General features: G+C 42.9%; 1 protein-coding gene across 2 annotated transcripts in view; it reads left to right on the top strand.

The window, feature by feature from the left end:
• The window catches only part of GRIN3B (glutamate ionotropic receptor NMDA type subunit 3B), a 158,985-nt gene that overhangs the window by 78,255 nt on the left and 63,708 nt on the right, over positions 1-17,022 (top strand). For both annotated transcript variants that reach the window (XM_068234034.1, XM_068234033.1), the window contains one exon: positions 16,485-16,630. In XM_068234034.1, the coding sequence (XP_068090135.1) occupies positions 16,485-16,630 (146 nt within the window). The remainder of the gene's footprint in view (positions 1-16,484; positions 16,631-17,022) is intronic.

Here is a 17,022-nt window from a genome sequence, read left to right as displayed (position 1 = left end):
TTTTTCTGGGGGAGGTAGGGAATAGGGATGGTTGGATAGAGATAGATCTGCTCCAGCCACCATTTTCCTGTACCCAGAAATAGAGGAGCAGGTCATGGGAAGGGGAGGGGAAGGCAAAGGAGGTGGCAGAGGCTCTTCCGTCCAGCGCCATTTGCAGACTGTTGCTGCAAGTGGCTGGACGTGTGAGAGGGAGCTCTCATATTGTGTATCACTGTAATACTGATCCCAAAAGCTTTTCTAAAAGCTATTATTAGGAGAAGGAGGGGTGTTATTATTAAGTGGATAGGTAGGCTGGTGGTGGTGGTGGAAAAAAAAACTGTTCTTTTTTTTCAATCTTTTTCCTTGCTGAGGCCCATAGATTTTCATTGTGTGTGCTGCGTGACTAGTGCAAGGCAATTCTACTGTCACTCCTGCCCAGCGCATCACCACATACATGAAAAAAAGAAAATGTGTACAATTATTTTATTTTTCAATCTTTTTCCTTGCTGAGGCCCATAGATTTTCCATGTGTGTGCTGTTAAACTGCGTGACTACTGCGTGAATGTGGGTTTGCAAAAAACTGTGACACGAAAGTTAAAAAGAGGAACAGACTTGATGCCACTGCAGATATACGCTGTCAGCTGTCACCTCTGATACCAGATTTTACAAAAATTGCTACAAATATGCAACAACAGATTTCGCATTAACTTTTTTAAAATTAAGTATGGACACAGTCCCTGCCTATTTCATTTGTTAACCATGGACTACCTGTATTTCGCTAGTATTTGGCTCCACCCACATCATGCCATGGCCACACCCACATTTTCACCGCGGCGCCTTATTCGGTAGGGGGTACATTTCTTTAGGGATGACCCGCATAGGGGTACATGTGCTGAAAAGGTTGACAACCACTGTACTACACCAAAAGTGTCTGTTTATAATTTTTTAAAGAATGCTGATGAAGATTTAATGATTCCAGAGGAGACAATTCTATTGGATACTGAGCGTGCTTTACTGGTCTGTCATTGGTCAGCTATTATATCTGGTGAGAAGTAATTTTGGATGATATTGTGGGATTCAGGAAGTCACATGAGGATCTGACTTGATGAATTCATTTGATTTGACGTGTGGACATTGTTACAGTGGAGTACCAAAACACCACACTGTCTTTGCTATTAATGTTTGATTATTTATCTGTACTACACATACAATTCATTATATCATTTTTTTTTCGCTTCGGAGACACTTTAAGTACTAATTGCACATGGGTAAAAGATAATATTAAATAATTCGACTGTAACGATCTTACCTGTCAGCGGCTCCAGCGAGGTCGCAGCCAGCTCTGGAGACGGAGCTTCGCAGTCTTCTTCTTGCAGTGGCATCCCCGGCTCCCCTGTGGTCGTGGCCAAGCGCTCCTCCAGTCTCCCGCCTGCCCGTGATAGCAATCAGTACGCTGGTTTTGCTGGGCACTTTGTCACTCTATGATAAACTATTGTATTTTAATGCGACTTTTATTACTCAATTATTGTATTTCAATGCGACTGCCAGACTGACTTAGATACAACTTTAGCTTTACTGACCATTCTCTCGCCTAGTCCTTTGTACTGCAGCCATCTGATCTAACGTGTATGACCTTAGTCTGTTACCGACTCCGATTCCGCCCAGTCCATTGTGCTGCAGCCATCTAATCTAACGTGTATGACCTTAGCCTGTTACCGACTCTGATTCTCTCTAGTCCACTGTACCGCAGCCATCTGATCTAACGTGTATGACCCTAGCCTGTTACGGACTACGTGTGTTGTGTATTGTATCACATAGCATCTAGCGTGATATTATCACGGGTCAATAAAGACTTAATATGGAGGAGCTACAACAACAGGTCCTGTTGCTCACAGGGGCTGTTATTAGCTCACGGAACAAATGGCTGCTCAACAGGCTCAGTTGGCCCTTCTGGCTAACACACAGCCCCGTGTTGATCAATCAACAGCTCCTAATGTCCAATCTGTACCTCCTCCAACTTCTCCTGTGCAGACTCCTTTGGAGCCTAAAATGCCGCTACCAGAGAAGTTTTCTGGTTCTAGGTCAGATTTTGGTAATTTTATGAACAGCTGTTTAACTTATTTTGAGGTTCGCCCTAGGTCTACAGGGTCTGAGACTCAGAAAGTATCCTTGATCAAATACCTTCTGCAGGGGGATTCACAGACTTGGACTTATGGCTTACCACCTAACCATGAAGCTCTTACCTCTGTGGATAACTTCTTTAAGGCCATGTCTATTATATATTCTGACCATGATGTTTCTGCTACTGCTGTTCGAAAGCTAAGGGAACTCCACCAGGGTCGTCATACTGCAGAGGAATACGCTGCAGAGTTCAGGCGTTGGTCAGTCTCAACCAAATGGTGGGAGGCCGCACTTCTGGACCAGTTTCTGTTTGGTTTATCCAATTCTGTCAACGATGTATTAGTCAGTCACCAGATCCACAGACTTTGGAGAATGCTATTTCTTTAGCCATTCGAGTGGATAGGCGTGTTAGGCATCATCGCCAAGGTAAAGCTTAGTTGCCTGTCGTGGTGGTCTCTCGCTCAGGTAATGGTGTCTCTGTCTGAAGAAGTGCCCATGCAGATAGGGTTTTCCAAACTTTTTACTGCAGAGAAACTCAGAAGATGCAGAGAGGGCCTGCGTCTATATTGTGGTGTCAAAGGACACTACGTCCAAAATTGTCCTGCAAAGAAAGGGTCGGAAAACTCCAGCGCCTAGGTGAAGTCGGGGAACTTCACTTGGGCGATCAGGTTCTTCCCCTAAAAATGAAAAAGATACTTTGACATGTAACCTTACATTGGCAGGATAAGTCTTATCACTGTCAAGCCTTTGTTGATTCTGGGGCAGCTGGAAATTTTCTTGACTCTAAAATTGGAATTCCGGCCTTAAATTTGCAGGACAAGGTCTATGTCACTGCTATTGATGATTCGCCTCTTCAGGCAAATCAACCTATTTCCATTTCTCCTAAAATCTCATTACAGGTAGGGGCATTACATTTTAAACTCTACAATTTTATCTGCTCAAAATGCCTTCCAGTCCTCTGGTCCTGGGTCTCCCTTAGTTAAAGCTACACAACCCCCACATTGATTGGTGTTCTGGTCAACTCACTAACTGGTCTCCCTTTTGCTTTGACAACTGTCTTAAGTCGCTCCCATTGCATAATGTTGGCATTAAACTCAATAGACTGCCTTCCTGTTATAAAGATTTTGCGGTTGTTTTCTCTCCTCAGGCTGCCAACAGGCTTCCGCCTCACAGACCTTACGGCTGCCCTATTGATCTGTTACCCGGTACCATGCCTCCTTGGGGGTATTTGTATAATCTCTCTGGCCCAGAAAAACAGGCCATGAAAGATTATATCAGAGAGAATGTAGCTAAGGGCTTTATCCGTCCCTCTTCCTTCCCTGCTGCCGCAGGGGTTTTTTTTGTAGAAAAAAAAGATGGAGGTTTATGTCCTTGTATTGACTATCGAGCCTTGAACAAAATTACAGTCAAGAACAGATACCCCTTGCCTCTTATTAACGATTTATTCACACAAGTATCAGGGGCGAGAGTGTTTACTAAGTTGGATTTAAGAGGAGCATATAATCTCATCAGAATTCGCCAGGGAGATGAATGGAAGACAGCTTTCAATATTCAGGATGGTCATTACGAATACCTTGTGATACCTTTCTGTCTTTGTAATGCCCCAGCTGTCTTCCAGGATTTTGTGAATGACAGTTTTAGAGATTTTTTGGGTAAATTTGTTGTTGTTTACTTAGATGATATCCTGATTTACTCTGTTTCTATGTCTGAACATCGGAAACACGCGCAAGCCGTTCTACTGAGATTGAGAGAAAACTCTCTCTACGCTAAGTTGGTAAAATGTGTTTTTGAAGTCAGTCTAGTTCCATTTCTAGGCTACATTATTTCTGACACAGGTCTATCCATGGACCATGGGAAATTGTCTGCAGTCATGGATTTGCCTCAGCCCAGGGGTTTGAAAGCTCTTCAATGTTTTCTGGGCTTTGCCAATTATTATTGGCAAAAGTTTATAAGGAACTTTTCCATTCTGGTTGCCCCCTAACTGATCTCACCAAGAAAGGGGCAGACCCGTCAAATTGGCCCCACAGGCATGTAATGCTTTTTCAGTTCTTAACCACTTCCCGACCGCCTAACGCACAGAGGCGGCCGGGAAGTGGACCCCGCAAGGACCAGCTCATGCCCAAAGGCGGCGGTCCTTGTAGGGGCATGGGCGGAGCGATCGCGTCATCCGTGACGCGATCCTCCGCAGGCGCCTGTCACCGCTCGCCGGCCGCAACATCCCGCCGGCTATACGGAAGCGCCGGCGGGATGTTAACCCCGCGATCGCCGCATACAAAGTGTATAATACACTTTGTAATGTTTACAAAGTGTATTATACGGGCTGCCTCCTGCCCTGGTGGTCCCAGTGTCCGAGGGACCACCAGGGCAGGCTGCAGCCACCCTAGTCTGCACCCAAGCACACTGATTTCTCCCCCCCCCCTGCCCCAGATCGCCCACAGCACCCCTCAGACCCCCCCTGCCCACCCCCCAGACCTCTGTTTGCACCCAATCACCCCCCTAATCACCCATCAATCACTCCCTGTCACTATCTGTCAACGCTATTTTTTTTTATCTCCCCCACTGCCCAATGCCCCCTCCTGATCACCCCCCACCCCTCAGATTCTCCCCAGACCCCCCCCCCCCCAGACCCCCCACCCCCTGTGTACTGTATGCATCTATCCCCCCTGATCACCTGTCAATCACCTGTCAATCACCTGTCAATCACCCATCAATCACCCCCTGTCACTGCCACCCATCAATCAGCCTCTAACCTGCCCCTTGTGGGCAATCTGATCACCCACCCACACCGATAGATCGCCCGCAGATCCGAGATCAGATCACCACCCAAGCGCAGTGTTTACATCTATTCTCTCCTCTAAACACCCACTAATTACCCATCAATCACCCCCTATCACCACCTGTCACTGTTACCCATCAGATCAGACCCTAATCTGCCCCTTGCAGGCACCCAATCACCCGCCTACACGCTCAGATTGCCCTCAGACCCCCCCTTATCAATTCGCCAGTGCAATATTTACATCTGTGCTTCCCTGTAATAACCCACTGATCACCTGTCAATCACCTGTCAATCACCCATCAATCACCCCCTGTCACTGCCACCCATCAATCACCCCCTGTTACTGCCACCCATCAATCAGCCGCTAACCTGCCCCTTGCGGGCAATCTGATCACCCACCCACACCAATAGATCGCCCGCAGATCCGACATCAGATCACCACCCAAGCGCAGCGTTTACATCTATTGTCTCCTCTAAACACCCACTAATTACCCATCAATCACCCCCTATCACCACCTGTCACTGTTACCCATCAGATCAGACCCTAATCTGCCCCTTGCCGGCACCCAATCACCCGCCTACACGCTCAGATTGCCCTCAGACCCCCCCTTATCAATTCGCCAGGGCATTATTTACATCTGTCCTTCCCTGTAATAAACCACTGATCACCCATCAATCACCCCCTGTCACTGCCACCCATCAATCACCCCCTGTCACTGCCACTCATCAATCAGCCCCTAACCTGCCCCTTGTGGGCAATCTGATCACCCACCCACACCAATAGTTCGCCCGCAGATCCGACGTCAGATCACCTCCCAAGTGCAGTGTTTATATCTGTTCTCTACCCTAAACACCCACTAATTACCCATCAATCACCCCCTGTCACTGCTACCTATCAGATTAGACCCCTATCTGCCCCTAGGGCACTCAATCACCCGCCCACACCCTCAGAATGCCCTCATGCCCCAGCCCTGATCACCTCGCCAGTGCATTGCTTGCTTCAATTCCCCCCTCTAATCACACCTTGAGACACCCATCAATCACCTCCTGTCACCCCCTAGCACACCTACCCATCAGATCAGGCCCTAATTTGCCCCGTGTGGGCTCCTGATCACTTGGCCAAACCCTCAGATCCCCCTCAGACCCCCTTCCGATCACCTCCCCAGTGCATTGATTGCATCTATTTTCCCCTCTAACCACCCCCTGAGACACCCATCAATCACCTCCTGTCACCCCCTAGCACTCCTATCCATCAGATCATGCCCAATACAACCTGTCATCTAAAAGGCCACCCTGCTTATGTCCGGTTCCACAAAATTTGCCCCCTCATAGACCACCTGTCATCAAAATTTTCAGATGCTTATACCCCTGAACAGTCATTTTGAGACATTTGGTTTCCAGACTACTCACGGTTTTGGGCCCGTAAAATGCCAGGGCAGTATAGGAACCCCACAAACTGACCCCATTTTAGAAAAAGACACCCCAATGTATTCTGTTAGGTGTATGACGAGTTCATAGAAGATTTTATTTTTTGTCAAAAGTTAGCGGAAATTGATTTTTGTTTTTTTTTCACAAAGTGTCATTTTTCACTAACTTGTGACAAAAAATAAAATCTTCTATGAACTCGCCATACACCTAACGGAATACCTTGGGATGTCTTCTTTCTAAAATGGGGTCACTTGTGGGGTTCCTATACTGCCCTGGCATTTTAGGGGCCCTAAACCGTGAGGAGTAGTCTAGAAAACAAATGCCTCAAAATGACCTGTGATTAGGACGTTTGGCCCCTTAGCGCACCTAGGCTGCAAAAAAGTGTCACACATGTGGTATCGCCGTACTCAGGAGAAGTAGTATAATGTGTTTTGGGGTGTATTTTTACACATACCCATGCTGGGTGGGAGAAATCTCTCTGTAAATGGACAATTGTGTGTAAAAAAAATCAAACAATTGTCATTTACAGAGATATTTCTCCCACCCAGCATGGGTATGTGTAAAAATACACCCCAAAACACATTATACTACTTCTCCTGAGTACGGCGGTACCACATATGTGGCACTTTTTTACACCTTAAGTACGCTAAGGGGCCCAAAGTCCAATGAGTACCTTTAGGATTTCACAGGTCATTTTGCGACATTGTTGGTTTCAAGACTACTCCTCACGGTTTATGGTCCCTAAAATGCGAGGGCAGTATAGGAACCCCACAAATGACCCCATTCTAGAAAGAAGACACCCAAAGGTATTCCGTTAGGAGTATGGTGAGTTCATAGAAGATTTTATTTTTTGTCACAAGGTAGCGGAAAATGACACTTTGTGAAAAAAAACAATTAAAATCAATTTCCGCTAACTTGTGACAAAAAAATAAAAACTTCTATGAACTCACCATACTCCTAACGGAATACCTTGGGGTGTCTTCTTTCTAAAATGGGGTCATTAGTGGGGTTCCTATACTGCCCTGGCATTTTAGGGGCCCTAAACCGTGAGGAGTAGTCTTGAAACAAAAATGACCTGTGAAATCCTAAAGGTACTCATTGGACTTTGAGCCCCTTAGCGCAGTTAGGGTGCAAAAAAGTGCCACACATGTGGTATCGCCGTACTCAGGAGAAGTAGTATAATGTGTTTTGGGGTGTATTTTTACACATACCCATGCTGGGTGGGAGAAATACCTCTGTAAATGACAATCTTTCGATTTTTTTACACACAATTGTCCATTTACAGAGTTATTTCTCCCACCCAGCATGGGTATGTGTAAAAATACACCCCAAAACACATTGTACTACTTCTCCCGAGTACGGCAATACCACATGTGTGGCACTTTTTTGCACCCTAACTGCGCTAAGGGGCCCAAAGTCCAATGAGTACCTTTAGGATTTCACAGGTCATTTTGAGAAATTTCGTTTCAAGACTACTCCTCACGGTTTAGGGCCCCTAAAACGCCAGGACAGTATAGGAACCCCACAAATGACTCCATTTTAGAAAGAAGACACCCCAAGGTATTCTGTTAGTCATACGGTGAGTTCATAGAAGATTTTATTTTTTGTCACAAGTTAGCGAAAATTGATTTTTATTGGTTTTTTTCACAAAGTGTAATTTCCCGCTAACTTGTGACAAAAATTAATAGCTTAATAGCCTCTCAGTGAATACTTTGGGATGTCTTCTTTCCAAAATGGGGTCATTTGGGGGGTATTTATACTATCCTGGAATTCTAGCCCCTCATGGAACATGTCAGGTGGTCAGAAAAGTCATAGATGCTTGAAAATGGGAAAATTCACTTTTTGCACCATAGTTTGTAAACACTATAACTTTTACCCAAACCAATAAATATACACTGAATGGGTTTTTTTTTAATTAAAAACATGTTTGTCCACATTTTTCGCGCTGCATGTATACAGAAATTTTACTTTATTTGAAAAATGTCAGCACAGAAAGTTAAAAAAATCATTTTTTTGCCAAAATTCATGTCTTTTTTGATGAATATAATAAAAAGTAAAAATCGCAGGAGCCGTCAAATAGCACCAAAAGAAAGCTTTATTAGTGACAAGAAAAGGAGCCAAAATTCATTTAGGTGGTAGGTTGTATGAGCGAGCAATAAACCGTGAAAGCTGCAGTGGTCTGAATGGAAAAAAAGTGGCCGGTCCTTAAGGGGGGTAAAACCCTAGGTCCTCAAGTGGTTAAGACTGCCTTTTGTTCTGCACCAGTTTTGACCCATCTTGATGTCCAGCTACCTTTTTTTGTAGAAGTAGATGCATCTGAGATTGGTGCTTTCTCAGTATTCAGGCCAACCAGAAAAACTTCATCCTTGCGCTTTTTTCTCCAAAAAATACTCTGCAGCTGAACGCAACTATGACATAGGGAATAGAGAACTTCTGGTCATAAAAATGGCCTTCGAAGAATGAAGGCACTGGTTGGAGGGGGCCAATTACCCAGTTACAGTTTATACCGACCATAAAAATCTGGAATATATTGAGGGAGCTAAAAGACTCAATCCTAGGCAGGCACGCTGGGCCATGTTCTTTTCTCGATTTAATTTTACCATTACGTACAAGCCAGGTTTCAAAAACGTCAAGGCTGATGCTCTGTCTTGATGTTTTGAACCAGAAACCTCTCAACCAGTGTCTCCCGAACCCATTTTGCCTAAACGTTGTGTGATCGCTGCTTTAGTTTCTCAGTTATTCTCTGATCTCTCTAATCTCCTATCACCATTTCAGAAGGAGATTCCTCCTCGTATACCTCCTAACGTTTTGTTTGTTCCTCTTCACTTACGTTTGCAAGTGCTCCGCCAATTCCATGACTCAAAACTGTCTGGGAACCTGGGTGAAACTAAGACTCTTGAGTTATTATCACAACATGTCTGGTGGCCTTCTCTGAGGAAAGATTGTAAAGCCTTTGTCGGTGCCTGTGATGTATGTGCCAGGAATAAAGTTTCCACGGTTGCCGCTCGGGATAATCCTCTGCCGCTGCCTATTCCTCTGAAACCATGGACTCATTTGTCCATGGATTTTATAGTTAATTTGCCACCCTCTGAGGGTAACAGTGTGATTTGGGTTGTAATGGACAGATTCAGCAAAATGGCGCATTTCATTCTATTACGCAAACTACCTTGTGCTAAAGTCTATTTATCTATTAAACATATCTTCCGCTTACATGGGATTCCTGAGAATATCGGATAGAGATGTTCAGTTTGTCTCACAGTTTTGACGGGCCTTCTGCTCCTATTTAGGAACTGCGCTTCCTTTTTCCTCAGGATTTCACCTGAAACCAATGGTCAGACTGAAAGGACCAACCAAACTCTAGAGCAATACTTGCATTGTTTTGTTTTCCAGTTGTCAAGAATCATGGTCGGAATTTTTGGCCTTTGCAGAATTCTCTTTTAAAAATCTGCCTAATGCTTCCACCAAGTTATCGCCTTTCCAGATAGTCACTGGTCTGAATCCTAAATTTTCCTCATTGTCTGTCTCACCCTCTACTTTTCCCGCATTGGAAGATTGGTTCACTTAAATGAATTCTGTTTGGGTGTAGGTTCAACAAAATTAATTTACTGAAGGCAGTTTCCCAACAAAAACATTATGCTGACCTTCAACGATCTCCAGAGTTTAAATTCTCTCCTGGGGATCTTGTTTGGGTCTCTACATGAAATATTCCTCTGCGTCAGCCCTCTTCCAAATTGGGACCCAGGTATATTGGCCCTTACCCTGTACAGAAGAAGATTAATAATGTTACCTATCGGGTTACCTTGCCTCAATCTATGCGGTGGGTAAATTCTTTTCACGTCTCTTTGTTGAAGCCAGAAGTTAATGTTATTGAGACTTCTCCTCCACCGCCTCCGGTAGAAGTTGATGGTGTACCTGAATTTGAGGTAGAAAGAATCCTTGACTCTCGGAAGGTTAGAAATTCATTACAGTATTTGATTGATTGGAGGGGTATGGTCCTGAGGAGAGATGCTGTGTTCTAGAATGACAGGTTCATGCAGACGAGTTAGTCCATGAATTGCAAGCATCCCAATAAGCCTAAAAGAGAGTGTTCGGAGACCACTCCTCGGGGCGGGGGGGCAATGTAACGATCTTGCCTGTCAGCGGCTCTAGCGAGGTCGCAGACAGCTCTGGAGATGGAGCTTTGCAGTCTTCTTCTTGCAGCAGCATCCCCGGCTCCCCTGCGGTCATGGCCAAGCGCTCCTCCAGTCTCCCCAGGCGAACGCGCACGTCTCTGAGAAGTTCTTATACTCTCAGACGGGTCACACGTAATTAGAGTCAGCTGACATGCTTGTCAGCTGACACCTTGCTAGAAGATTGCTTTTGGTCAGCTGGGTTCTGTGTGCTGTTCTGATTGGTTGTTTACTCCTGGGGGTTAGTATATGTTCCTTGCTGTCTGTATTTAAACTACCTTGCTGCAGTGTCTCGTTGCCCGTGATAGCAATCAGTACGCTTGTTTTGCTGGGCACTTTGTCACTCTATGATAAACTATTGTATTTCAATGCGACTTTCATTACTCAATTATTGTATTTTAATGTGACTGCCAGGCTGACTTAGTACGACTTTTGCTTTACTGACCATTCTCTCACCTAATCCTTTGTACTGCAGCCATCTGATCTAACGTGTATGACCTTAGCCTGTTACCGACTCTGATTCCACCTAGTCCATTGTACCGCAGCCATATGATCTAACGTGTATGACCCTAGCCTGTTACCGACTACGTCTGTTGTGTATTGTATCACATAGCATCTAGCGTGATATCGACATAAATATTGTAGTATCTTAGAACAGCTATAGCAAGCTAACTAGAGCAATGTCTTTTAGGACTGGAGCGCTGGAGGAAATTGTTACAGCCTTGGGAATGTCCTTACTATAGTATGTTATAGAAAGGATAGAGATAATTAAATTTATGATTACCTCTTAATTACTTTATCTTATTGAAGGTATCCCAATCGTTTTACCTACACGCTGATTCGGCAACTATAAAAAAAATTTTTGAGATTGCATTCGTAAAGTAATAACAGCAAGAAGCACATATTAAAATGACTAGCGATCAAACAGGCTGGTGGCATACGCAGATACTTTCAATGAGAACATCTTAAAAGGGTGCCCGAGTGGCAAATTAACGATCTCTTTGTGCAGTGGGTTTCTCTGGAATAAATGGATTATGATTTCAATTTAATATAAACTTGGAACCATATACTTGAAATAAAATAGTTCCAGAGTTGCTCACACCCCTTAGCTACTCCAAGTTAAAAAATTCTGTTACAATTAATTAAACTCAAACAACTGTCTTTGGAACTCCCGCCGTTACTCATATAATGACAATTAACTGCCCGATCCAAAGCATGGTTTAAAATAAATCAGGTCAAGGAAGATACCAGACTTACAGACACTGTAAATTATTAAGATTAAATGTTAGCCTGTTCTCCAACCCAGTCCAAGAAGGATTTAAAGTACGGTGATTTGGATAGGAAGTATGGTGTTATGTGATTCAGAATATAAGAAATGGTTCTTAGCAAAAACTACATAGTATAACTTACTTTCTTGACTATACAACTTTCTGGCCTGTAGAGAACACAGTGAACTGCCAAAAATATTAATAACATGGGTGGTTTAAATGGGGCACAAAAGCAATGCTGTTACTTGCTTGATTTAAAAAAGTTTTAGAGTTTGTAGTGTATAGGAGACCATTTATGTTCAGTTAAGCTGTATCCCTCTCCTCCATTCCTCAATGCTGTTTTTATTCATCTTAAAGGCTGTTCAACAGAGGCATAAAACTTTGTCTAAACATGGATTAATTTACAAAGCTACTGGGTCCACTTATTAGCCAAGATCTTGGCATAGAGCATAATATCTAAATTTAGTTAGAATATGGGATAATAGGTTGTGCATAGGGATGTATTCTTCCCTGTTTAATGATGGATATGTGAGATTTGAGCATACCTTGAAGGAACAATGGGTTCCTCTTTCTCGGTGAGTGTTTTTATTGCACTGAATAATTATGGGCGTAATCCATCATAATTAGTCTTATTTTAGGTGCTTGATTATATTTACAAGGGCCTGGTGACTTTCCAGTGGGAGCTTATGATAAGGGCATTTTATTCTCTGCACAGGATATGGGTTCTCCCAGTTTCTGAATTGCAGATTGGGAGGCAGAGGGCATTTTAGATGCAGCAATATATTCTTGTATTTTTTACTTTACCAATAAAAGTATCTGTCTGTGTGAGTTTGTATACGGCCTAATAAGATTTTTTTTTTTTTTTTAAACATTCACATTATTGATTTCATTCTACAATGCTTTTGTGATAAGGGCTTGTTGATGCTCGGGAGGGCATAATGTGCAATTTGTTGTTTAATGCCTTTTATCCATTAGACAGCTACATTTATTCCCTGATTTATAAAACAAATGTCTACATCACTGTTACAAATGTGTTGTTTTTAAAGATCAAGGTTTTCAGCTTTTCCCTTTCTAGGTTAGCTGCATTAAAGGAAACCAGAGATGAATGCTTTGGCACAAAATAAACATATACCCCGATAGATTTTACAAAATAAGTACTATTCCTGGTATTTTTGCCGCTCTGGTGTGATGGTTTTTGTGTTTTTTTACTAAAACTCCATGCAAAACACAGTTCATCAGAAAAGCATATTATTTAGTGGGCTGTGTGCAAAATGAAATGACCATTTCTAAAAAAAACTCTTAGGCCCGGTTCACATCTGCATTTGCCAACGCGTGGTCCGTTCCTCTGAACCAACAAAAAAATGCTGCAGGCCCTAATTTTCTGGACCGTTTTGCTCAACGGAACAGAAATGGAAGGTTTCGCAGCTACATAGTAACAAATAGAGAACTGACAGTTTACAACACACTGGCTGTAAAAACTGACAGTTTTTACTGGTCTTGATGGCCGGATCAGTATGACCGGCTCCACATAAAAACGCTAATGTGGGCCTTATGACAAAAAAAAATACAGATAAAAAAAAAATTAAATACATTTTTCTGCTAATATTTACATTAGCAGACACAAGCATAGCTCCTTCCTCGGCACCAGCAGCTCCTCCCATTTCATCACAGCTCTCTGTGATGCTGTGAGTATACAGAACAGAAAAGCAGAGCCAGAAGGGGGCAGGCGTGGGCTTGAATAGACGTCAGAGAAGACAAACTCAGCTATAATGATTCCTGAGCAAAGCCAGACTGAATGTTCAGTCGGGGATTTTATCAGGGCTCATAACAAGCAGGCTGAGCAGTGAAGGATGAAACAGAGAGCAGGTAGGTATTTTCTGTAATGTTCAACTGATATATATATATATATGGTAATATATATATATGGTAAGGTAGAGCCTTTTAGTATTTCATTTCAAGAAAGGATGAGGGAGCCACATCCTTCTTCTTCTTTATGTACCATACTTTCCTCCCTCGCTTTCTTACTGCACACTCATATGCTTCCTAGATCAACACTGGGGAGGAGTCTTCAATTACATTATTTTCTAAATATTCCCTGAATCTGCTTGTAGTCTTTCTTGACACTACACAGATAATTATTTTTAAGGCAGAGTTAAATTGTCCTTTAGCAGGTTTAAAAATGAAGTCCCACCACCAGAGCCCAAAGACAGATGCAAATCAGCTGGAGAGAGTGGAAAACCACCAAAAGAGCATACTGAGCTGCATTTATTTATAAAGATCTATCATCTACATATATTTTATAAACCAAAAACACAAATATAAATGTAAATATAAATGTAAACTGGGTACCTGCTAATTGTCTTAATCTCACACAGACAGATAAAATGCAATACACTGAACACAAATATAATTCCTTCAGTTGCTTTTATATTGTTTGTTCTCTAACAAAAAGTGTCTGAGCTGCTCTTAGCACTAGAAGGAACCACAAGCTGTAGTCTCTTTGATTACCCCAAAGTAAATAGCAATCTCAGTGAAAAGTTGCTGCAGTCTTGCCAGTGGTTCTGCTGATGGCCAACTGGTAGATTTAAGATTGGTCTTTATTCATAGATCCTTTTTTTCAGATGAGGCTTTGAGTTGAATGACTTGACTGCTCCACTTTGATGGCCACACTTGTGTAACAAGACAGCAGTAATGTTGGTGGGATGCTTACTCTGGGTAATAGTCCCGACTCTTAGTTGGGTTAGCAAAAAACAATTAACCCTTCGCACACTCGCATGCAAATGTTCAAACAAATGCATTCACAGATTCACTCATCCAGGCACAACTGTTATCCTTACAGCTAAGTTAAAACCCGGAGTCTTAGTTCACAGAAGAATGCATTCTTTTGCTTAGTCACCTATACTGCTCAGAAGTACCCAGGTAATCGTAGGTGTCCTAACTCTAGCCCTGTAACATGCATAGTGCAGACATTCATTGCATTAAACCTATTTAGGGATTAGGAGCACACATCCTGACGTCCTGTGCTCCTAATCCCTAATCCATGTTGTGCAAAAATAACACATCAAATTAACCCTTTGCAATCTACCATGTTTTAATTGGCATTGCATAAAAACAGGGACTAAAAGACATGGATTGCATAACCATTTCTGCTTAAAAAACAAAGATTACTGATATTACTGACCTTAGCCAGAGATAAGCTCTGCATAAAATCCGGGACCAAACACTTCAAAAACAGAGACTCCGGTCATGTTTACTGCACCAACCACATGCATGGCACAGTGTACAGATATAAAGGCATATTGCCAGGTAGAGTAGGACTCATCAGACAAGGGATACTTTGTCAACATTGGGCTGGTGGGCTTATACCATAGATATCTTTAGACAGTCCTTGTTTTGCTAATACTAATTATATCAGTAATACCTATTTTTGAGCCGAAGCGATTAGGCAGTTCATGTATTTTAGTCTATGCTGCAGCTGTTGGCTAAAACATGGTGGAGGTGAAGGTGAAAGATTCAGTGTATTCAGTCCTTCAGACCATCAATTGGCAAATTAAGTAAAAAACAAAGTGAACAATTATTTGTTTAACCAGTTCAGGACCACAGGCTTACACTCCCCTAGTGACCAGGCTATTTTTTACAATTTAGTGCTCTGCAGCTTTAATAGCTTGTTGCAGAGCCATACTACTTAGCACACAAGTGATTCCCCCCCTTTTCTGCCCACCAACAGAGCTTTCTGTTGGTGGGCTCTGATCGCTGCTGGCATGTTTGTTTATTTTTTTTATTTGTATTTTTTTGTTATAAATTTCTCTATTTTTTTATTGCTCCCTTCCCTCCGACAGCCAATCAGGGTGATCCTCTCACATAGGCATCAGCCTATGAGAGGGGATTGCGATCCAAGCCTCTCCAGGGGACAGCCGAGTGACACAGCTGTCCCCAGTAGAGCTCTGCAGTAGATCGCAGCACTGTACAATGTAAATAGACAGAGGTTTCGCTCTTGATGCTTTTCAGCATTAGGCGGTCCTGGGGCTGCCACCTTCCCCGATGCCTATCGGCGTTAGGTGGTCGGGAAGGGGTTAAAGAAATGTGTCTCCAGTGGTTAAACTGGTTTCAAATGAGCATCTCAAGGAATCTTGCATAGAGCAGACCTAACTGACATCCCTGATATAAGGAGGGGGTTATGGTATTATAGCTATTTCTCCAGTCAACATCATGCATAGTATAGCATCACAAAGGATCAGCACCACACCAAGTATTGATAGCTCTAATACTTTATTTAGGTCATAAAATGACAGGCAACCTGTAATAATAAATAAACCAATAAAGTATTAGAGCTATCAATACTTGGTGTGGGGCCGATCCTTTGCTGGAAACTTGGACTGTGTCTGTGACCCCGTGGTACAGGGGAGCGCATCTGGGCACACACTTGAAGATTTGAGCCTTGAGGTGGGTGCTCCCAGAACCAAGTTTACACTAGTATAGCATCGCAGAAATGCAGCCACCTTTTACTAGTCTTCTCTTTGGTGTATTTTGTGAGTCTGAATGATGGCTTTGTTTTAATTAGGTCAGTGTAAACATGCTCTAAAGTACAAAACGTTCGCATCTCATTTATTAATGTCCAGCAGTGACTATAATTGCTCTCGCTGTAGAGAAGTTATGACAAAGACAAAGCTTGTGCAGAAGCCTTTAATGGAATGCGTGATCCAGCAGACCCTGCATGATAATTATCTGTGTGTTTCTTTACAGCTCCATCATCCTTCTCAAGGCTTCCGCTTTGGCACAGTCTGGGAGAGCAGCGCAGAGCAATACATAAAAAAAAGTTTTCCCGAAATGCACGGCTACATGCGAAGGTTCAGCGTCCCATCCACTTCAGATGGAGTCCAAATGTTAAAGTGAGGAGGCATTTCAGTGACAGGGTGGGCACAACTGTTAGACAATATAATATATTGTTTGGGGGCATCTAAGATTTAAAAACTGTAAGCTACATGGCATTTAGTTATGTGAAATGTGTATCAAATCAGCCCAACACAACCTCTTCCAAATGACCTATATATGTTACACTGAGTCAGAATGTAGGTCACTACTTCACAGCATGAGACTACCTCGAGATGGATCTGTTTTATAATTCCATTATGTTTTAAATAAATCAGTCTCCTCTGAACCTCAGAAACAACACACCAAATGAGAGAGAAACGATTTCCACCACCGTGTACACTACTGAAAAAACTTGTTACTATTCAGAAACCAAAACAGTGTATACTGTGGAAGTATAGTAGTATGTTCC

Source organism: Hyperolius riggenbachi, chromosome 1 (genome assembly GCF_040937935.1).
Source record: "Hyperolius riggenbachi isolate aHypRig1 chromosome 1, aHypRig1.pri, whole genome shotgun sequence".
Classification (NCBI taxonomy): domain Eukaryota; kingdom Metazoa; phylum Chordata; class Amphibia; order Anura; family Hyperoliidae; genus Hyperolius; species Hyperolius riggenbachi.
Note: the sequence above shows the minus strand (reverse complement) of the source record. Positions and strands in the feature narration are given on the sequence as shown.